Genomic DNA, 22,847 nt, shown 5'->3' with positions numbered 1-22,847 from the left:
TTCTTTCATGGCTAGTATGGAAAGCATTTAAAGGACATGGTAACCACAGTTTTCCTTCCCACTGCTATATAATTTGTTGATCATGAACAATCAGATAAATCAAATTCTTCAATGCTCATCTCTTGAACCAGAATGTATATTACAAATTGTGATCAACGCTTATTTGTTGTTGTTGTTTAGTTGTTTAGTCATGTCCGACTCTTCATGACCCCAAATAGCAGTAGTACAGTTGGCTTTTTAAAGTTTCATCCTATATTTATTTGATCAGTATTGTTAATTAGAATCAGTTAGACCAACCTAATATTTCTCTTCTTTCTTCTCCCCTTCTAGAAATTAAGAAGCCACCAGTGGCCCCGAAACCAAAATTTGTGGTGGGACATAAAGTAGTGCCACCTCCTGTGGCACCTAAACCAGATGTTGTCCTTGCAGATGTTTTACAACCCACAAAGAAAACGAAACCAGCAATAGCACCAAAACCAAAGGTTCTCAATTGTTCGCCTGTTCCTGAGATTAAAACTGTGCCATCACCTTTAAGGAAAAATTCCAAGAGTTTAGAAGAATGCAAAATAGACTCTTCTGAGTACTTGGTTCATTTGAATTACAAAAATGGAGCCCCAAGAGAAAATACTGCTTATATTATATCTGTGTGTTCATGCAGTTTTGAATGCATGCATAAATTTGGGAATGGGGAGAATACTTGCAAAAATCCAACCATTTTTGAACAGCTGGAAAACTTAGAGAACATTGATAGAGCTGAACAACCATCATCATCTCTGAAATCTAGAACAATACTTGATAGCCATAATGGTAAAAGTATACATAAAAATAGGGTAATTTTAAAGGCTAATTTTTTAGATGAAAAGCTCAAAGATGTACTAACACAAAGTGTATGCCCCAATAACAGCTGTTTGAAGCAAACACCTTTGAACAAATTTGAAAAAGATAACATGAGTAGTTATAAAAAGGACATTAAAATTGAGTTTACAGACCTGGTTTCGCCATCATCCAGTTTGGAGGAAATGATGGGCAATTCAAGCAACCATGCAGAGATACCTGATATCAAGTCTGCAATGTCAGAAAATCCTCTTTTGACTGAAAATATCAACAGTTCCTGTTGCTCGCTTAACACAGCACCTTTGGAAAAAGTTGATACTAGTGATTTGCACGCAGGCATCTCCACAAAAGGGACTGATGAATCTTTATCTTCATTAAAAGTAGGCTCTGCACCATCCCCTAAATCTGCCCCAGTTCCAAAACCAAGAAAACTACGTGCTGCTCCATGTTTAATCCGGCAAGATGGCATAGATATCTCAGGAGAAGGAACAAAAGAAGCACTTCCTTCAGACTGCAGTTCTGCTGGGCTTTCCGAGCGTGCTGTTAGAAAAACCACAAAAATTAATGTTCTTTTTCAAAGTGTTTCCTATAACAACCAAGAACTTATACATGCACTTGATAAATCAGAGAGTCCTTCATGTGTTGCTGGGAAAATGATTCCGGAGGCAGAATCTGCTGAATCTGAAGAAATGATCCAGCAAAATGTCTTGCCTGAGGTTCTGCATGAAAGCCCTCACCCAGTAGGAAATACTGAGCAATCTTTAGACCTTAACTCAGTAAATCCTGCTGACAATATAATGGAACATAACTGCATGTTGGCTGCTAATGACAAAAAACCTGGATTTATAAGGTGTAGTAATCTTTCCATGAGTTTGCCTAAGCAAGTGAAATTATCGTGCAACCAGCATTTGCCTGCCTTTCAAAGCCTTGATGATTTTGCACAAGAGAAGGAACATAAAGATGCTGAATATAAAGATGAAAGTTCACCAAGAGTTGTTCCTAAGAAGCCTCAAAGGCACAGCATCCCTGCAGCCGGACTATTGAAAAAAGCTGCATCAGAGGAACTGATAGAGAAAAGTGCCTACATTACTAGTGAACAGAGAGATTTAGATCCTCCCTTGGAGCGACCTCGTATAAGGCATTTGTCAGCCAAAGAACAAAGTACTTTGCAATCCTGTGATACTCCAAAGTTGTCTTTGGAGAGACCTGTTTGGAAATTACCTCATCCCATTCTTCCATTTTCTGGCAATCCGGAAGCCTTAAAAAACACCAAGAATGCAAAAAACACTCAACTTGCAAGTGCTGTGACAAAACCTCGAGCCAAATCCTTGTCTTCTGTAGATATGGACAGACTACACCCAAAAGAGCCCCCAAAAGAGCCTCAAAAGAAATATTCACTAAAGAAATTCCTAAATATGAAGCTGTCTGTTTGCTTAATGAAAAGTGACTTCCAGAAATTTTTGACCAAGGGTAGCCAATCGGCGGATAACAGCACTGTTACTTTTTCCAGTGATGAAGCGCGTGGCAAAACTCGGAATGCAGCTAGTGCAACAAATGGAAGGAAAACTAAACCCTCAAAGGCACATTCTGCAGAAATGGGCAGCCTATCCTCACAAAAGGGAAAGCAGAGGTCCAGGGGTCAGGATGAATCAACAAATAGCCAGAGATCACAGTCCTTGGATGAACAGAGTTTCCTATCGCAAGGACATGTGAATTCTCTTACTCATGACTATGTACCAGAATATGAAAATGTGAGCCATTATGAAGAAATCCCAGAGTATGAAAATTTACCCTTTGTGCCAACTGATAAAAATCCACCTTTTGAGTGGCACAATTCTAGCAGTGCTGAAGACCACGATGCCGATGTGTATGAGGTACAAGAACTGTATGATTCAACAAGGAGCTGTTCTGAGTTTAGCAGGTAGGATACTGGAGTTGGGAGCAAATCATATACATTTTGGTGTCCATCTACACAAACGGTTGGTTAGACTCTTTCTGCAGACTTTCACAATGCAATCCTGTGTGTGTCCTAGTATATTCCATCTGACACACTCCCGATTGTATCCTCAAGGACTGGGAAGTCATATTTAATGAATTACGTTGGCCATATCGCTCCATATTTTTGCATCCATACATGATCAGCAGAGATGTTGAATAACTTGTCATTTTGGAAAGTGTTATTTCTTAAACCTCGACACATCCCTGGTTAGACACTTAATGTTGATTTAATGCTGACTTCTTGAGACTGTGACTAAATAATGTCTGTAACCTAATTCTTCGTCATAGCCCAGTTTTGCTATCTTTTAATTCTCCCCAATAATTCTGGTTATTTCCCCCATGCTATTATTAGGCGTGACTGGGAAGACAAAGCCTGTCTTTTATGCATAAACTGGAGAAATGGTTCTCCAAGGAAATTGCCATCTCTTACTGCAATATTTTAATCAGTGTTCTTTAAATCTTTAGCTGAGTCAGGTGGAAAGGCAGATATGGTTCCTTACATTGATTCCCCACAAAGTAATGTTGTTCATCCCTGCCCTCTTACCTGCTGTGCAGAGGAGACCTCCAGGTGCTTTTTCTCCTGTTGCAGCTGGATATGTACACCTGGTGTATGTGTGCACAGGCATGTTCAAGGAAGAGTTGGACATAACTTGACTGCAGGGAACCTTTTTAAAGCTATACACTATATGTCTTAAATTGTTTGTACCATATACAGCCCAGGGACTGTTAGGCATATGCATGAAGTTTTGAGTAATTTCCACAGGATACTTTTACCAATTCATACATTTCTCAAAGAGGAAGGAAGATCTGCACCCCAGTGCCCAGATCACCCCACCATAATGTGCATGTAAGGAATAAGCACCCTGTTTTATTTTGTTTTAAAATAGCACCATAAACTTTAGCAAACAGAGTAAAAGTTTTTATTAGAAGTAAAGAGTAGCTGAAGTGTTCTTAAAATGTACAGTGTGAATAAACCTTCCGTAAGTCCTAGGACAGGGGTCAGCAAACTTTTTCTGTAGGGGGCCGGTCCACTGTCCCTCAGACCTTGCGGTGGGCCGGAATATATCTCTTCTCCCTTCTCCACAGTACCGGACGAGCCCCGATGGCTGCTTACCTGTGCCTTGCGAGCGGCAGGGGCTGGCGGCGGCCGCGGTGGAGGGATGATGAGCAGCGCTAAAGGGCTGGCTCCAGAGAGGGGCTGCTTAAAAGGGCGCTTAGCCAACTGCGGCTCAACAAAGCGCAGCCCCCTTCCTCCTCTAGGCAGGGCGGGGAGAAGCCAGGCGCTGCTGCAGTGTTTTTGCGGGGGGGGGGGGGATGGCACAGCCTGAATGATCAGAATCCCCATGTCGATCCACGCGGCAATTCCCGGACTGTCCACAGGCTGGATCCAGAAGGCAATTGGGCCGAATCCAGCCCTGGGCCTTAGTTTGCTGACCCATGTCCTAGGATATTCATTTGAACCCTGTCACATTTGATATCGGACCACAAAATTTTAATAACAGTGAACAGCTTTCACCAGTAATTTGCTGTGCCAGTAACACAAAAAATAACAAAAAAAAATTACCACTACCCCTTTTATTTTAATAATTAGTAGTAGCATTCTTCTTAAACCATAAATTAGTTTGCTTTTTAAGCAGTACATCCTTTTATAGAATTCTGTTCCAATGGCAGCTTCCCTCCTGGACTGAGTAGCAGCTTAGTGAGAGGAGGATTGCCAAACACCCCCCCCCCCGAAAAAAACATGATCTTCCTGTAAGAGCAATGTCCTACGACACGATCACAGAAGACACTTGTAACTTAAAAGAGAAGCGGAAAGTCTAACAAAATCAGAATGGATGAAAGGCCTCTTTGTACGACTGGACAACAGCCTTTTCCTGTATGTTATTTTCAGCAACAGCTAGCTCAGGAAATACAAGTTAGTATTAGATTCTGCCCGCTCCTCTCCCTTTATGGTGACATTCTAATCCCTGTTTTAGAACCCCTGATTCTTGTTATTCTTTATAGTAAATCAGATTGTAGAAAAGGATTTCCTATGCATCTTGGATAAGGAAAGGATTCCACTCCCTTCAATACTGAAAGCCATGGGAGGTCGTAGAAATTTAACAGCAAGAGTAAATGGGTTCAAATGTTTTTTGTGTGTTTGGTATTGTACTAAGGTAGTATTTCCAAGCTGTCAAAAACTGGTGCAAGCCAGGAGCTTTCTAGATGAGCAGATAATCATATGGCAAAACTTTCAAGCTGCAGGTGGTGAACTGCAGCAATGACTGTTTCACTTTATTAAAAACCAAAATACAAAATTCCATGCAGATGGAAAACAAGAGCTCTGACAAGAGTTAGCCTGGTCTTCTCCTTAACATGCTAGTTTTATGTTTGTATAATTGGAGGTAGGGTTATTCTTATTATTAGTGCCATTTGTCTAAATACCCTCTCTATGGAATTGAGGGCCATTGTTAACTATGTTGGAGCCATGGTCCAGGTGTTTAACTAAACCAAACCCCTCATCATTGCGACTCAGTCATTTTGAAGATTAAGTTCCCAGGGAGATCAGAATGAGTTATAGCTGTATACTTAACTAGTAGGGATGGGTGCCAAGTAAGGTGCACATCAAGGCAGGAATAGCATGACATTAGTAGCACATAAAAAGACCCAAAGCAATGCCAAGATACTGAAAGCTGACAAAAGCCCTGTGGTGTTCAGACCTGTTTCCCTTATTGCTTTTACAGCTTCCACTAATGTGAACAATATGGTAACTTAGGATTTATTTAGACATGTCTGCACATGAGTTCTTCCTTTATTCTCTCTGTGCATAGAAATGCAGAGTGCTGATACCTATGCTTTGTTTGATAAGAAGCTAATAAAATATTAGGGCAGGGGGTTGCTCTGACATTTTGTATGCTATGCACAGCCAATAGATTCTGTATAGCACTTCCATATTGTTTTTCTGGCTATTTGGATAGCTACATGGGGATCAGAAAATATGCTAGCAGGAAATATAAGTCCATCATCATTCTACTGTGAATGTTGTCATATAACTATTGCATAGACAAATGTTGTTAAGAAGCTGGTGTTAAGATGAACTGGGATTAGATTATATGCACAACACATCAAACACACTTCAAACCATAGTTTAAGATCCTAGTTAGTAAACTGGCATTAAACCACACTTAGCTAGTTCCCAGTTATGTCTGAAAGACCTGACTAGCTAACTAGGATTGAGGTGCTAGCCTGGGGTCCTTTGAGAGGCAGGGCGGAGTATGAATTTAATAAATAAATAAATTCTAAAGGAAGGAAAGGAGATAGTGGTCCCTGTGCTTATTCTCAGATGCTAAATTATGGTTTAGCTTGTTGGTGAAGGTAAATCTGAACTGGCCCAATATGTACCTGAACGTTTTGCAGCTTTCCTGTAGCAACTATCCATAATATTTATAAGTGGACACATTTTTATTCACAACCTACAGCATGACACCCAATTAACAGACCACATTTGTATTTTGTTTCTTCTCTCCTTAAAGGAGGGGTGGGGTAAAATTAGGATGGCTTCACTTACAATGGGTTGGGTTTGGGTTCAGTTAAGGATCAAAAGCCACCAGGGGATCCTTTGTTGCTACAATAAATTTTTATATAAGATTGAGTAGCACAGCCCAAGCTATTCTGAGAAGCCAGGTGAGGTTTGAAAGGCACACACTCTGTAACAGTTGATGTTGCGATGTTGGAGCATGCTGGGTGCAACTTGTCAACTGCACACATCCTCTGCTACACTGCTGTTGATCAAGACTAAATTTTGTTTCATTGATGGGGCACCTTTTTCAGTTAAGTGACCACTAGGGTTGACTGTGCAGCCATGAAGATTTATTTATAGGAATCAGGTGTGCCTTTCTTTAATACTGTTAAGTGTACAAGTTTTTTTTTATTTTTACTCTTGCTAAACTGTCTTAATATGTTTAGGAAGTCTTCATTTGTATTATGTGAACTTGACAATTCTTGCAATAATTTATGTGGACTTGCATGCATCTGAAGGTGGCACAAGGTAAAATTGTGTGTAATTGATAGGTCTTTGACACACTTAAGAGAGTATCCAAATGAGACTTCCAATGAGTATTTACTGTATACTGATAAACTAGCTGCTGGTTATGCTGTTAAGTTGAAAATAAGTATCAACTCCCCAGAATTGAAGCATCAGATTTGATATTACGGTGTGCAGATGTTGCTATTTCTTCTTGAAATGAAAGGTGATATATAAATAACAACAACATTATTTGTACCATAAAATAGTTTGTACACACACTCCCAACTATCCTTCCATCCAAGCAAGCAACATTTATCACAGTTCAGGGACACATTCCAGGCAGGTAGAAACATTCAAGGGGGGTGCAAAGCAGAACCAGTGGCGTAGCGTGGGGGGTGCAGGGGGGGCCGGCCACACCGGGCGCAACATCTGGGGGTTAGGGTTAGGGGGCGCAAATCCACGGGTTAGGGGGCGCAAATTACTTGCCTTGCCCCGGGTGCTGACAACCCACGCTACGCCACTGAGCAGAACCAGTGGCCTGAGAAGAAGTGCTGTGCTGGGGGAGGGTGTAGTGTATGCCTTGGGGGCCAGGAAGAGAAGTCACCTTTGGTCCCAGGCCTGAGGTTCTCCTCTGGACTACTGTGTCAAAAATGCCCACTGTTAATCCCAGTAATCCTGCATCTTTAATCATTGTAAAAAGAAATCTTAAGATTTTGGGTCTAGCGAGATAAATTTGCCTTGCAAAATGTCTGGTAGCAGTCTCATTTTCTGTTGAAATTATGCTGAGAGTTGTGGTTGGAAATATTTTACTCTACATATTTCCCTGGTTTGCTTTTTTGTTACCTGCTCTGAACTTAAAGTTAATAAGGCAGCACCTAGTGCAATATTCTTGCATTGTGATTGAGCTGATACTTTTTCAAGAAGTGCAAAGTCTTTAAGTTCAACGAAAGAGACTCTTGCTGTGGCGTGTGTGTGTGTGTGTGTGTGTGTGTGTGTTTGAGAGGTAGCTGGCTCACATGATATAACAGGGCATTCTTACTCAAAGACTAGTGCAGTGATTTAATGGTGACTTGTTTCACATGACTGCTAATGCAGAAGTTTCTCTTCCCAAAATAGCTTATATGCGGTAATCCTTGACACTGAAAACGTGGGAGATTAATATTTCAAAGGAAGTGGGCACATTGTACATTTCGTTCATTTTGTAAACTTATTCAAGGATATTGCGTAAATTTGAAAAACTGGTATGAGGTCAGGAGTTCAAATAAAAAAGGAGCATTGGACAGATGTTTAAAAGAGATTCTATCGAATTAATAAGAAATCTAAGGGGAGAAGATAAACATGGTTTCAGGTGTATTCAGTTGCTTTTAGGATTGCTGCACCTCTGTCACTTGCACAGTAATGTTGTGGACAGATGTAAGCCATGAGTTTTTCTGCTAGGTCTTTGTTCTCCGCTAAGACTAAGGTGTTGGGTCCTCTCCCTGGACAAGGCCCTGAGTGCCTTCTCACAGTGGCCAGGGCTGTGCTGCTTAACACGTCATCCTGTCTTCATAAGGATCCTCAAGTAGTTTGTCATGAGATCCAGGTTTCAGAACTTGGTTGCTCCTAGAATTGGGAATAACCTTTCCTAGAGGTCAGAATGGGGCTTAGCACTAGATGAGCATCGGGAAGGTGTCTTCCAACTCTGATTCAAGTTTCTGCCTGACTGAAATGTGTCCTTGAACTAATAATAATACCTACCCCTAAACTTTGTCTTTTCTTTCATAGTTCACTTATATCAGACTTGCTGTACAATGCATAAGACTAGCAAAACAGTGTGTCCTGAAAATATTGGCACGATTGAGCTACGTTATAGCACTTCATTCTTTGCCAATTATTTCTAGGCCAATTGATTTGGAAGGCAAAAGTAGTTTGAAAGAACTATGCTCCCTGCTCCTCCAAAATATTCAATAAATGTCTTACTAAGCAACATACTTTTTAAAAATCATTTGATTATATGCTAGCAATAGAGGAACAAGCACCTTCATGATGTCAGGGTGGCCTTCCTCTCTGAGTTGCTATAAGAAGGTGGGTGTATCTAATGAAAAGTGACAGCATCTTGGGTCCTAGCAGTGTGGAGTCCCCAGGTGTCACTTAAAAAAAATTATTGTGGCAGCTGTCAGAAAACATTTTTGTTTGCATGACGGAGTCCAGCCGTCATGAGATGGCTTAGCATAGAAAAATGACACAGAAAGCCAGCAATATTTTCATGATGGTAAGAGCAGATCCTCTCTCTGCTCTCCCCCGATTTATTCTCCTTAGTTCTCTCCAGCCGCATGGCCGTTTGCCAATGTCTCACGTTACCTCATCCGGTCAAGGCTTTTATTACACACATCACCATATAGGGTCATCACTGCCCAGAGGAAACACAACTCCATTTAAGGTCAATACATTCCAATACATTGTAAAGCTCGGAGTGCTGGTCAGCCGAGGTCAGGGAGCACCCTGCAATATTACAAGCCTCTGCTATGGCTTTATGACTCCCACATTTGCAGACTTGAGCTGACTTCTATAATAACTAGTGTGTGTATAAATATATTATATACATTATCACTGCAATCCTATACATGCCTGCTCAGAGTGCCCTAGGAAGAGGGATTGGTTGCTAAGCCACAATTTCTAAATTGTAGCTCGGTTGCGGGGAATAGGGGTGTCCTAATAACTCTCAACTCTCTTAAACTATGGCTCCCATAATTACTTGGAGGAAGGCATGACTGTATAAAGTGGTATCATATGTGTAGTGTGTATTGGGCCACGGTCTTCTAGCGCCACTGTGCACTGTATTGTAAAAATATGTCCTTGAATCCATAAAAAACTAAATTAAGGAGGACACCTTTCATGGTTGTGTCACAGAAAATAAACAAAACCATGCATATAGAGACATCCTGCGCTTGCTCCCAAACATTGACAAAGATACATTTTTGCATCTGTCTGGAAAATTTAAAAGGCATCCACCAGGATGTTTAGTTTGTAATGCTCTTGGAAGGCCATTATAGTAACCGTGAAACAGTCTTAGTAGCAGATCTTAAGTGGATTGCTGTCTCATTTCTTTGGGATATGTTAAAGAATTTAGGATTGTATTAGCAATGAAGTAGCCTTATTTAATGAACAGTGACTATGCCTCAGCCAAAGCATTATAATACAGTGTTTTATATTGTAAAACAATTGTTTCATAGGTCCTCAGTAGAAGTACTTGATGGCTCTGATTTGGTGTTGGAAGATGAACATTCAGATGATGAGATGCTACAGAGAGATGTTGACAGCTCTGATGATGACGATGATGACACAAATTCAGACTCTAGCAAAGGAGAGCCTGATACACAGGAAAATAAGCAGGTAGATATTGTGACTTGGAGCTTAGCTAACTTTCTAAATGGAGAGAATTTGGATCCTCTGTGAACTACTACTGGCGTATAGGAGCAGAGCAACATTTTTCACCATTCTCCCCTTTCTCAGTCACTTCCTCTCAACCAATGCTCCAACCCTCCAGAATAGATTTTTGAGGCATGGTGAAAACACTGGTGGGAGTGGCCTGTTAGAACTTCTACCAGTGGCACATTAATTAGGATCAAAGCAAATGTGTTCCTCTGGCATTCTAATGTTAATTTACTTCCTCCATTTCTGTACGACCTCTTAGTATAAATACAGGCAATTTGTCACTCATGTAACAGCGCAGAAAATGCACCATTTTCAGGACCAAAAGAGGGTGAGGCACAATGGGGAATCCCCACTTGCACACATTCTGGGGATGTGAGCAGCGGCCAGGAACAGAACTCTCGCGTAAGTGGTGGTTCCCCTGTATCCTCAGCTCAGAGCAATAAGAAAAGTACAGTAGGAAGCAAACAATAATAACATTATAATAATTAAAGTTAAAACATTGAATGGAATTGGTAGGAGTAAAATCATCACAGTATTGACTGGGCAAAATAACACTTTTCCATTAGAAGGATGTTTTGTTTTTTGTCTCCATCCATCCTTGGACCCAGTCCAACTCAGCCTCCAAAGTTTACTCAAATTACTGCACTTGCCTGTTGCTATTAGGAATGCCTGTTGCCAGAACTTTATGAGGCACAGATATAGTTAAAAATCTAATGATGTGCATGGAACATCCCTGGAAAGTCATACTGAACAATTCCATCTTCATTGGAAAGCTTCTTGTGTTTCACAGGACATGTATTAGTATACATGGAGCTTAAGACTTAATTGGCAAATATCATCTTCTTTCTCGAGCTTGCCTACCAAACATTGAATCTTGCAGTTGAGGATTAAATTTCCTTCCTTCCTTGACCGTTGCAAAACGTTGTGCAGCTGCAGAGAAAATTAAAAGCATGTATAAATTGTTAGCCAAACAAATATATATTTCTTAGCCTTGCCAAACTCTGATTAAAAACTGTTTGAAAGTGAAGACAATCAACTTTTTTAAAACCAGAGGCTGCGTGTTCTCATTATTAGACCATAATTGGAGAACTTTCAGTTTCCAGTTACGCTCAGTAACATCATCCTGACTCCAATTTCTTTCAACAGATAAGAGGTGCCATTTTTAAGACAGACTCCTAAGTAGGTAGTAGTGGAGGCAACTAGCAATTAACTGAACGTTAACATTTTTTATGGCACCTAAACATGAATTCACTTGTACCCTGAATACTTGAAAGTGGAGATGAGTGTCACCCCCCTAGTCAAATTTGATTGGACTTAACTGTCCAGAGGTCCTTTACCTTTTTTTTTACTTGAATACAGAGTACAGAGCAATAGGCCAATAAAGTTGTAGCAGAAAGAAACTAAGATTTAGGGCTGTTGCATTGTTTTTAAAATAGCCTGTCTGCATTCTACAAAGTTTAATTTTATTTGCAGATTAAAGCAGCTGGGAAGAAAACAAAAGTTTATCATATTGCTAAAGAAATAATGAGCTCAGAGAAAGTGTAAGTATTGGTGTAAAATTTAATAATTTATGCATGGAAGTATGTATGTTTTTCCTTTGCGGTTGAGATAATATTTACTGTTCTTGTTTTTGTATTAGGTTTGTAGATGTTCTGAAGCTTTTGCACATTGTAAGTATTTATTTCACTTCATAAGCATGTTTGCTTCAAAGTTAATTATTTATGAAGTTCTTTTCAGAAAATGTATTCAACTGAGTTTCTTAAATGTTCATTCTTTTTTTAAAAATAGCCTAATGAAACAGCAATTAAATATCAGCTCCAAACTCCTGGAATGCTTCCTAATGAATAGAAGGAATAGAATGTTTGAGGTGCATTAATTTTTCTGTTGAAGTGCTGCAGGAAGTTTGAATGTTACAAACGTGCTTAGAACGGGTACAAGAATATTTCTAGGCCTGCGGATGGAAAGGTGGAAGGTCTAGCTGTCAGAAATCCTGGTGCATTCCCAGTTTGGTCAGAAATGCAGTAGAGCAGGAGGAGGGTGCTCTTTTGTGATTTGTTTTTGCTTCTGACCTCTGAATGCTCTTGTTTGTGTGCGCACAGGTGAACTTTTGCACACTAAAGAATATATTAACACAGGTTTAATTTGTTTATGGTAGCTTTTGAGTTGCCAAGTAGTCTTTTGTGCTGGGAAAGAAAATAGCACACTCTTACCAGCTCTGTGAACCCTGCCATGAGGCTTCATGACACAGTTCATGTAACTGAGGGGGACAAGGGCAGACTCACCCTTTTAATGCTGAGTTCAGATTTATTGCTTCCTGTTGCCATACACCAGTGAAACAGGTTGTCACAGCCCTATCTTGCTGTCATTTTACCTGCATCACCTTGTGTAGGCTTGTTCGTGTATACATTGAAGAACATCCAAACTGAAGGAAATACTGAAAAGTAATACTTTTAGGGTGTGTTAATACTTAGCTAGGCATTAAAGGAATAGAGTTTTTCTACAGATTGTTTTCAAGAATTACAAGAAATATGTGAGCCTGACTTACTAGGCAGCCAGGTTTGAACCTGACGGTTCAGGTTTCGCTGATTCTTGGGCAATCAAAGTTCAGAGGCTGAGGATTGCTTGCTAGGTCAGGGCTTTTTAAATTTCGCAGTGAGTCTTCCATTAAGTAAAGAAGAGCTGTTTGAATCTCTCCAGATGAAAAGCAAAGATCCCCACAGCCAGTTTTTTCTTCTTAATTTTAGGAGTAATTGGGGATTGTGGAGTCTGGTGCAGCTTTTTTAATTCTCAGTAGGAGCAAAGTATAGTTTGATGATTCAGATGTAAAGGAAAGCAACTGATTAAAGCAATGTTCAAAATGGGAGGAAGAAGCATAGGTGCGTATGGATCTTTCATGTCAGCTGAGACATTGACTTCACCAGGATTTCTCTTTGGTAAATGTACTGGGCTTATAACCTCACAGTCCCAGTTAACAAAAGATTCCTTTGCAAATCACTTTCTGCTAGCTCTTCTAGTTGGCCAGTAGCTGGGAAGTGTGACAAAAGGACTTTAAGGTTCTAGGATGTGTATCTATGTGGATTACATGACATCAGGCATAATGAAATGCAATTTATATATAGTAGTAAGTTTTTTTAATTTAAAAAAAGATGAAAGGCAGTATTCGATTACACCACTGCTCCAACATTTCTTGCAAGATGATGCAGAAGTTGTTGGGGTTTTTTGCTTTAAATTGGCAGTATATGAAACTGTACCTTACTAGTCTGTAATTCAAGACTGCAGCACCTGTAACCCATTAAAATTTAATAGAGTAATTGAGCCTTTCCTGGGACTCACCTAGGAGCCACATGGGCATGTTAGAATCTGCATATACATGTTAGAACCTGAAGTGACTAGGCAGTGGCTTCTGAAGATGGACAGATGTACTTTTTATATTAAGAATGAAGAGGGAAACGTCTTCAGTGCAAAGTGTTGCACTGCTGGACGCCTGTAACGAATTTTGCTTGGTTACTTTGTAAGCAGCTGCTTGTAAAAGCTGAGAAAAATTCAGTGTGTGGCTTTCCTCAGCAAGGCAATGCAATGGTGGGGTAATCTGTATCTGTTGATTTGCTGCCTGTCTTGCAGCTCTAAAAGGCACCAGACCTCTCTGTTAAGAAAGACAGTAAGCTGCAGTATGCGCTTCAGAAACGTGATGAATAATTTTCTCGTTTCTGGTACAGCACAAACAATTGAATTTTCTGCCTTGCCTGCTCCTATTACAAGATAGTTTTACTCCATCCTTTTGTGAGAGAAAGATCGCATTATGTGCTGCACTAGGCTCAAGAGTTTTGGATCACTGGACCTGCAGTTGCTCAGGCAGAACGTTTTGCTTTTCCACATAGCATGAAGCATACATCTGTTCTTGTTTTCTTTTGCGGGCGGAATGTATCAGATCAATAGGGAGAAGGAATAATTAGTTGCAAGTCTTAAGCCAAAACGAGCTAGACCTCACAATTATTAGCCTTTGACTGTCCTAGATTCATGAATAAATGCATTCAGGATTGGGTCGCAACATAGGTCTGGCTTGTGCAAGTTAAGAGTACACACATTCCCAGCATATTTTTCCTCTTATGTTTTTAAAAGTGTTCCCTGTTAAATGTTATGCATCTTACGCTTTGCTTAAAGTTCTCTGGAGCTCCTGTGTTCCATCTGGGTTCGATTAGCTATAGTAATTCCTCAGCTTATTTCTCTGTGTGAAGGCAGTGTTTGAAGGTCACCCCCAGGATGTAAAAAGGCTAGTTAAGTTTTGTGTCGCCAGTTGGCTTACAACATACAAAAACACAGCATTTCCATATGAATGAGGCCATCTGTTTCCACTGAAACCTTGTGCAGCTGAGTCTCCAATACCAAACCGTACCTCTGTTCCTTTCTGCTTCAAGTCCTCTAATCTTAATAGGGGTTGTAAGGAAAGGAAAGTGCTGACCAGTGTTCACCCACCCCCACACATGTTGCAAAACAGCTGTGCGTGCATTTACATAATTGCTTTGCCTTGTTTAGATTTGTACATTTCTCCTTATTGCACTGTTTACATAAAGTATTGCTTGGCTGGCAAAGATGAACTGAACCCGCTCAGTGGGTGGGTTAAGTATGTAAGGAGATGGGGTGTTTGATCTTCCCCTTACTCCACAAAATAAAAGACAGAGAAATTCAGAAAAGAGCACCTTTTTTGAGTATTTGGCTCCATATGCAGCCACTTCAAACTGTAATGTCTTCTGCTTCCCATAAAGTGTCCTGGAAGCTATAATTTAAGGAGTTCAGCGTTGTCAGGAGACACCCATTCCCCTCAGACAGACACAATTGCTAGTGACTTAACAATCCATTCCACTTCCTGGGGAACTCTGGGAATTGTAGCTGTTTGAGGAGAATAAGGGTCTCCTAAGAACTTTCAGCACCTTTGACAAAATACAGTCAAACAGCTTTCCATTCTATTAGATCAGAAAAAGAAATGGATTGTGGCTAAGTATGATATTTTCCAGGCAAATTTTCTCCAGAAGTTGTACCTATTTTCTCCAGTAAGATTAAGCATAGGATCAGCTGTGCCTGAACTTCCCTTCTTTTCCAAAGCACAGAAGTGAGAGTGTCTGACCTTGGACTGCATATCTGGTCCTGGGGAATGTGGCCAAATGGGCCTTCTGCATGTATACAAGGGAAATAGTGTGACCTATATTAGTTGCTTGGAGACCAGATTTTCAGAGGCTCTTTGTGTGCCTGTGTTTGTACCCTAACAGGATTTCCGGGATTCAGTAGCACATGCTTCCAGGCAACTTGGAAAGCCAGTCATTGAAGACAGGATCCTGAACCAGATCTTGTACTACCTACCTCAGCTGTATGAGCTTAATCGGGACCTCTTGAGAGAACTTGAAGAGCGGCTGTCCCACTGGTAACTACATATTCAGAGCATAGATTCCTGCTTACTTATTGGTTAGAATATTGGGATATTCAGGCTTCTAGTATTGTGTGCTGTTTTTAGACCACAAAGTTGAATTACGAATATATGATGTTGCAATGCAGCTATTTTTGAACTGAGATTTTCCCTGGATGCGTGTGTGTGTGTGTGTTTATGTACTCACATATATTAGTAGTTTGCAGCTAGATTGGCTATTGGGGTCAAAGGTACTAAGTTCCTTTCCCTCTTCATCTTTACTTTCTATGACCAAATCACTCCTGACTAAATGAGCCTTTTTTAAATGTCATTTGACCCTGCTTGGCTGTGTTTGCTATTTTTGCCATAGGCTATTTGGGTGATTGGGGCTGAGCCAGGTCAGGACTATGACATGGGAGGAGGAAGGCTTTAACTATTTGTTCCACCATACTCCTAGTCAAGCCTCCTGCTGCCATTTGGCTGCTAATTGCAGTGGGAAAATAGCAGCCATTGGTACCAATGGGTGCTTTCCTCCCACTTTGAATAGCAGGCATCCCCCCACATCTGGACCAGGGCTGTGGCAGAAAGGGTTAAAGCTCCACCTACCCCAAATGTCTATATGTGAAAACTCTCTTTCTCTCAAGGCCAAGCAACATTAATAGCATCGTGTTTTGTTAGGGCCTGAGTTCTGCTAGGATGGAAAAGGAGATGGAAGAAAATCTGAATTTTTGTCATACCTTTTGTTCTTATGAAGCCAAGTCAGATAAATCTTGACTAGGCTTACAAGGGCCCCTCTTTTTACCTTGAAGGGTATATATGAAGAAGTGAGGCTTGTCCAATGGCCAGGTTTAGCTCAAAGGCTACTAGCTGCCCCCTTCTGATTTAGATGCCCGTTTCAATAGCAGTCCTCTGGAACATGTGGTTAAATTGCAAACACTTTCATTCTTAACACATGAAAGGGACTGAGCAGGGGGTCGCAGAGGAGGCCTGGGGGTGGGCACTGTTTTCCCAGGATGGAGGTTGAGGTCCTTGTGTAGAAGGAATAGAAAGAGGGAGAAATATGCCCCCTCCGTCATGCATTCTTCAGGTTTAAGTTCTAATTGTCCATGGTGTTAAATTCTAGGATTGACCACCAGCGAATTGCTGATATATTTTTGAAAAAAGGACCATACCTAAAGATGTATTCAACGTACATCAAAGAATTTGATAGGAATGTAGCTCTCCTAGATGAGCAATGCAAGAAGAACCCTGGGTTTGCTGCTGTTGTTCGAGACTTTGAGGTAATGGAACCTTTTATCAATGGTGTCAGATGATACATTCCATCTTTTGACTTTAGTTTTTTCTAAGGCCTGGTTTGTACAATGCCAGAATACAAAATGCACGCACATGTCTCTTGTCGGATATAGTGTACATATTTTTTTCACTTTTGGTCCCTTTTTAAAATGCATGTGAGCAGAGATTCTACACATCCCCCATAGTAGCTTGGATCTTTTTTAAAGGATCAAGAAGCAAGCGATAAGAATAACATCTGGTAAGCAACACATGTACATCGTATTTGGGCATAATATGTAACTGGAAATAAGTAAACATTCTCTTTACGATTACTGTATAACCAAAGTTCTGCAAGGGAAGTACAGCAGAGCAAACGACTGGAAATTTAAAACACCCAAGTCAGAATTCTAACTGAAACATTCATTCTTAAAAGCACTGATTCTTCAAAGATACAATATCATGAAGAGTGTTTTGGAATCTCTTTGTGATCAAAAGATTTTGTTTGCCATATTGTAGTTTACAAAATGTATCTAGTTCTGTTGACAAATTTATAAAACCTATACATTTAATGAATTGGCAGAACCTGATATGGAAAGCAACAATCAAAACTGATATATATTTTATTTTATGAAGTTTGATGACTGTGGACTTACAGCTAGCAAGGAGGTTCGCATCAGATGCAATTTGGCAGCAGCATTCTTTGTCTGTTCTTTCATCCAGTGAAATGTATAACTGAGGTTAAGAAAATAAATGTAAACAAGAAAGGAAGTAATATTTTCTCTGTTAGTGAGGCTCTCATCAGCCCTGTACAAGTCTTCTGTCCGCAATAAATGACTTTTTCAGGCCATTTGAACTGAATGGAATGTTAGAAGCCGGTCAAGCCTCTTGGCTGAGTCTCTTTCCATTTGAGATTCAGTCTTCTGCCAAAATGCAAATCCAAAGCAACGTGCTGCCATGTTTCCTTAGTTATTGCTTGTTGAGTCTATACCATATGTTGATCTGAGGCACCATGCGTTCATCTAAATTAGTCCTCAGATTTGTAAAGTCAGAAAATCCTTATTTTCTATCACACTTTGCTGCTGCCTGTCTGCTTTGTATGTGGCGCTAAAGTAGCCACAATTATACTTTGCTCATATGGGGGTGTGGAGGAAATGATCAGAATGGTGAAGCTGTTGGTGTCATAGCATGCTGACATGTTGGCTAAATTCTACATCTGTATAAATGTGAGCCAGCCTAAAGTCTTCTATTGGTTGCTTGTAGGGTGATCATTTGGGGCTTTTTAGTTTAGAGAAAAGGCAAATAAAAGGGGACATGATTGAAGTGTGTAAAAGTATGCATGGTATTGAGAAACTGCGTAGAGAAACATTTTTATCCCTCATAATCAGGGCCCCAGAGTAAGACCTTTGGAGACCCTAAGCACTTAAAAGATTTTGGTGCCCCCATATAGATCTAATTCAGAATATTGTTTCATTTAATGGCTAATTCAGCCCTGCTCTTAATACTAGAACTCGGGGACATCTAATGAAACTTAAATGCTGGAAGATTCAGTACAGTCAAAAGGAAATACTTAACGTTGCCCCTTCCAACTCTACAATTCTATGATTCTGTGATTCACAAACGCATCATTAAACCATGGAATTAACTCCCATAAGAGGCAGTGATGTCCACCAATTAGATGGCTTTAAAAGAGGATTAGACAAATTCCTGGAGGATAGGGCTATCAGTGGCTACCAGATAACTATGCTCTACCTCCACTATATGCTTCTGAATACCAGTTGCTGGACTAGATGAGCCACTGGCTTCATCAAAACTTATTTCTGCAAAGGCAAAACCACAATTGAATAACAGCCCATTTTTTAAAAAAAGAAAGAAAAAACCAATACAGCTTGCAGACAGTAGCAAGAGTAAACTATTTGGTCTGGTTCAGGCAAGTTGTTTTAAAAGAATGTTAAGTTTCAAAATCCTGGGTGTTTTCTTTTTCAGATGAGCTCCCGCTGTGCGAACTTGGCACTGAAGCACTATTTGCTTAAGCCAGTTCAGAGGATTCCCCAGTACAGGCTGCTTTTGACAGGTAAGAGCTAAAAGTCAATGCTCTACAGGTAGCAAAGCTCAATTCACTAAGAATATTTTTACCTGAATTCAAATGCGCGGAAAAATTATTGTACAGAGAAATTCTTCTGCAGTGGATAAAAATGCAAAGGAAGAGCACAGCTGATTCTTTTTCGTCTTCTGCTGAATAAATGTTGATGGTGATAAGCATCAGGGCTATGATGTTATGCTATGTTTCCACAGCTGTTCATTCTGGTTCTGCTGTTCAGGGTAGAACAGTATTGATTTCAAAAGGGAAAGGGAAGCTCTGAAAACTGATATAATATAAATATTTTTCTTATACCAAGTGTTGATCCATGCATATTCTCTTATTTTGTTCATGTTGTTATAGATTTAGCTATAGTTAAAAAAACAAATCCATACTCTACTACTCCTTTGTAAAATTGACTTTCCTTTTTTTTCCTATTGCCATAAGGCAATATAAAAACATTTATTAGGATATATTCCCTATAGAGCATGGCAGGACTTCTGTGTAAACACGCATATGATGGCACTGTAACAGAATCCTTGGTCTTTGATGTTGACAGTAGTCTATGGATTCTGCATAGTCCCACCTTCCCACCTTGGCTCCTTTCTGCTGTTTCCTTACCAGTGTGTGGGAACTTCAGCCGTCTGTGGACCTCTAATATGTCTCACCTGAACATATAATCCCTTTACTATGAATCTACACAAAAAGTTGCATTGAAATTTCCTGAATTGATGGTCACTACATGCGACCATACACATTAGCGTTGCCACGAACCCAAAAGTGCCATGAAAAGGGTCAAAAATGGCCCTAAAAGAGTGTGAAAACAGCAAACATGTTCAAAAACAGAGTGTAGCAGAAATATCAGGTTTACTGCTAAAGATGCAGAGAACATGATTTACGCTGAGTTAGTGAATTCCACATTATTCAGACTTCCTCACTCTATTTTCTTTTTCTTGTGTAGTGTAAGTGCTTTGGCAAGTCAGGAGCTGTAAATGTTGGGTTTGACGTTATTGCTCTTGGGCTTTGAGAAAGACCGTATAACAAAATGAAGAAGAAACTAATTTCACAACCTGTCTTCTGCGGGTCTTCTGAGCATCATTTCTGTTAAGAAGCTCCTCAGCTGAATCCTCAAATATAGGACTCAATGAATAGTCAAGGGTGCTAATTACTCTGATGTAGAAAAGGGATGTGCACACCAATTTGTTATACATAATATAGCTTGTTACATAAAATATACTTTCTCTAAAACACTTCTATACATATTGGGTTAGAGCTTTTCCTTCCACAAAGGAAAAGACCCCTTCATTTATGAGATACAGGAGAAGCACTCTCCAGAAGAAGCAATTTTTGAAGATTCCCCAGTTCCCCTGCAGCTCATAGCACTATTTCCCATAGTCTTCTGGAGGGTCCACTAACCCTCTGGAACAGCTTTTCTGGAGCACAGGAGACTACAAGTGAGAAGGAGAAATAAACAAACATCACCTTTTCATCCCCACTTCCTGCAGCAGGTAACATAGATCAAAAACCTTGCACATGCAGGATCTCGAGTTGAGCTCTGGAATGCCCTAGCTTAACTTAATTCCTGACAGACTGAATTCCAGGAGCAAAACACAGCAAAATGAGAAGGCCTTCCTCTGACTCAAGAGTGTAGTCATTTCTTTCCCTTCCTCCTGTTTATTCATATCCATTTGGCCTTCCTCACCTTTATCCTATAAACTATTATTATTTGTCGCATCCTTCTCTAGGGCTTGTCTGCTTGCCAGAAAAATATCCACTACTTTGCTTTTTCTCAGCTGCTGTATAAATAGCAAGATTTCTTTCACTGCTGCTTATGACTCTGCAAAAATGCTGTGTTTGCCTAGAAATTACCGTGTGGAATTTTGTCCCCCATGTTGTCATTGTGAAAAAATCCAAGTCTATAACGTAAACTTATAGTTAGTGCTTGAGGTTGAAGAAGAGCAGTGCTAATTACTGTACTGTAAACTCAGAAAACCACTGGGGAATAATCACCACTTCTGTGTGAGAGATCTGCATGAACACGCAGTCAGAAAGATCAGCCAGACTGCTGCTGTTAATCATCCCCGACTGGCAGAGAAGTTATTGAAGGGGTGGTGGCTGGAGTACAGCATGCTCACTCTCAGAGGATGGTCTGAGGTCACATGATGCAGCCACCTTGCAAAAAAAGCTAAGCAGGTCTAGGTCCCCTCCAAGCTTCTATCATGAGATCCACAATGGAAATAATGGTGCATCATAAGTGCAGTACAGTGGTACCTTGGGTTACAGACACTTCAGGTTACAGACTCCGTTTACCCAGAAATAGTACCTCGGGTTAAGAACTTTGCTTCAGGATGAGAACAGAAATCGTGCGGCGGCGCCAGCACAGTGGCAGCGGAAGGCCTCATTAGCTAAAGTGGTACCTCAGGTTAAGAATGGACCTCCAGAACAAATTAAGTTCTTAATCCGAGGTACCACTGTAAATAAATCACCTTTTGTATGTGTTAGCAATCCCTCAGAGGTAAAAGGCTGTCCGGTCTGCCCATTCAGTCACAATCTACTTGTGTCTCCTGCCACCCATTTTAGAAGCTTAACAGCATTGCACTTGCCTGGCTGTGTTTCAGTCTGACCCCTCCCCCAACCTATTCTTTCTTACCAAGATGCTTGCTGCCTTCTGGGGGGGAGAAGAGAGCAAGCACCATATTTATGCTGACTTTATGTTTAAAAAAATCATAAACCATATAACAAAAAATAGATTAGGGGGCACTATACATATGCATTTTAAACCTACAAATATAACATGAAACCTAAGCAACAATGCGATGGAACTAAGGGGAATAAAATTATTCAATCATCTCAAAGCGTCATAATTTAAAATGCCTGGCATATAGAAAGATTCTAACCTTTGCACCAGAAATAATACAGTGTTGGTGCTCAGTATGCCTTCCTTGGGAGGGCATTTCAATGTTTCAAGAAGCACCAGGGAGAAGATCCTCTCCTTAATATATGCATAAGGCACTTCTAGAAATACCATGGACCACTGCTTAAACCATGTGCATTCAGAGTACATTTCAGCTACATTAAACATGTTTAAGTCCCTTTGAAATCAGTGAGTGTGAGGACTTTTTGTAAATGTGCAAACCTTTTCAGAGACGTAATAATCTTATAGCTCAACTGGGCCACCTAGAGGTTCATTGTAATAACTTCATCCAGTTCTCTTCCTTAATAACATTTCTCTTTCCACAGATTATTTAAAGAACCTCTTAGAAGATTCGGCTGACTTCAGAGATACTCAGGGTAATTGCTTTTATAGTAGTTAGTCCATAGTTTAATGAAAAAAATACATCTTCTTGAATTTATGGGTGTGTGTCGTTTCATTGGTGGCACGGCCACAACAAGGCTGGATCCAGAGTTTCTGCAAGGGAGAAAGTTTCACTTTCAGGTTTCTTGGGTTACACTTCTCTTGCAGTGGCCTGAATGTTTGCTCTCAGGATTGGGGTGCATCCTCTGAACAGCAGGAAAGGTGGCATAGGAAGCTCCCAGGGTGAGGAAATTGCCAGAGATTTCCTTGCTTCACTTCCAGTCATGTTTGTTTGTTTGTTTGATTAATTAATTAATTATACCCTGCCCATCTGGCTGGGTTGCCCCAGCCACTCTGGGCATCTTCCAACATGTATAAAAACACTTTTTTTTATCGGTGGGGGGAATTAAATACCTCCTGATCTAAGCACCACTGGTTCAGGAATCCATGAAGATCAGAAATAACTTCTACAAGGCCAGTGCTAATGCTCTGTGTTATATTTGCTGGCTATTTTAAGGCTACAGAGGTTCCTGATATAAAAACACTGAGGGAT

At 40.3% G+C, this 22,847-nt stretch overlaps 1 protein-coding gene across 1 annotated transcript in view; it reads left to right on the top strand.

The window, feature by feature from the left end:
* The window catches only part of FGD6 (FYVE, RhoGEF and PH domain containing 6), a 51,209-nt gene that overhangs the window by 11,821 nt on the left and 16,541 nt on the right, over nt 1–22,847 (top strand). Inside the window, exons 2-9 of the mRNA XM_083573404.1 lie at nt 331–2,755; nt 10,051–10,210; nt 11,726–11,793; nt 11,892–11,922; nt 15,517–15,668; nt 16,774–16,930; nt 18,906–18,993; nt 22,240–22,290. Coding sequence (XP_083429530.1) covers nt 331–2,755; nt 10,051–10,210; nt 11,726–11,793; nt 11,892–11,922; nt 15,517–15,668; nt 16,774–16,930; nt 18,906–18,993; nt 22,240–22,290 — 3,132 coding nt within the window. The remainder of the gene's footprint in view (nt 1–330; nt 2,756–10,050; nt 10,211–11,725; nt 11,794–11,891; nt 11,923–15,516; nt 15,669–16,773; nt 16,931–18,905; nt 18,994–22,239; nt 22,291–22,847) is intronic.

This window comes from Podarcis filfolensis (genome assembly GCF_964270895.1).
Source record: "Podarcis filfolensis genome assembly, chromosome: 10".
Taxonomy (NCBI): Eukaryota; Metazoa; Chordata; class Lepidosauria; order Squamata; family Lacertidae; genus Podarcis; species Podarcis filfolensis.
This window is presented reverse-complemented; position numbering and strand designations above follow the sequence as displayed.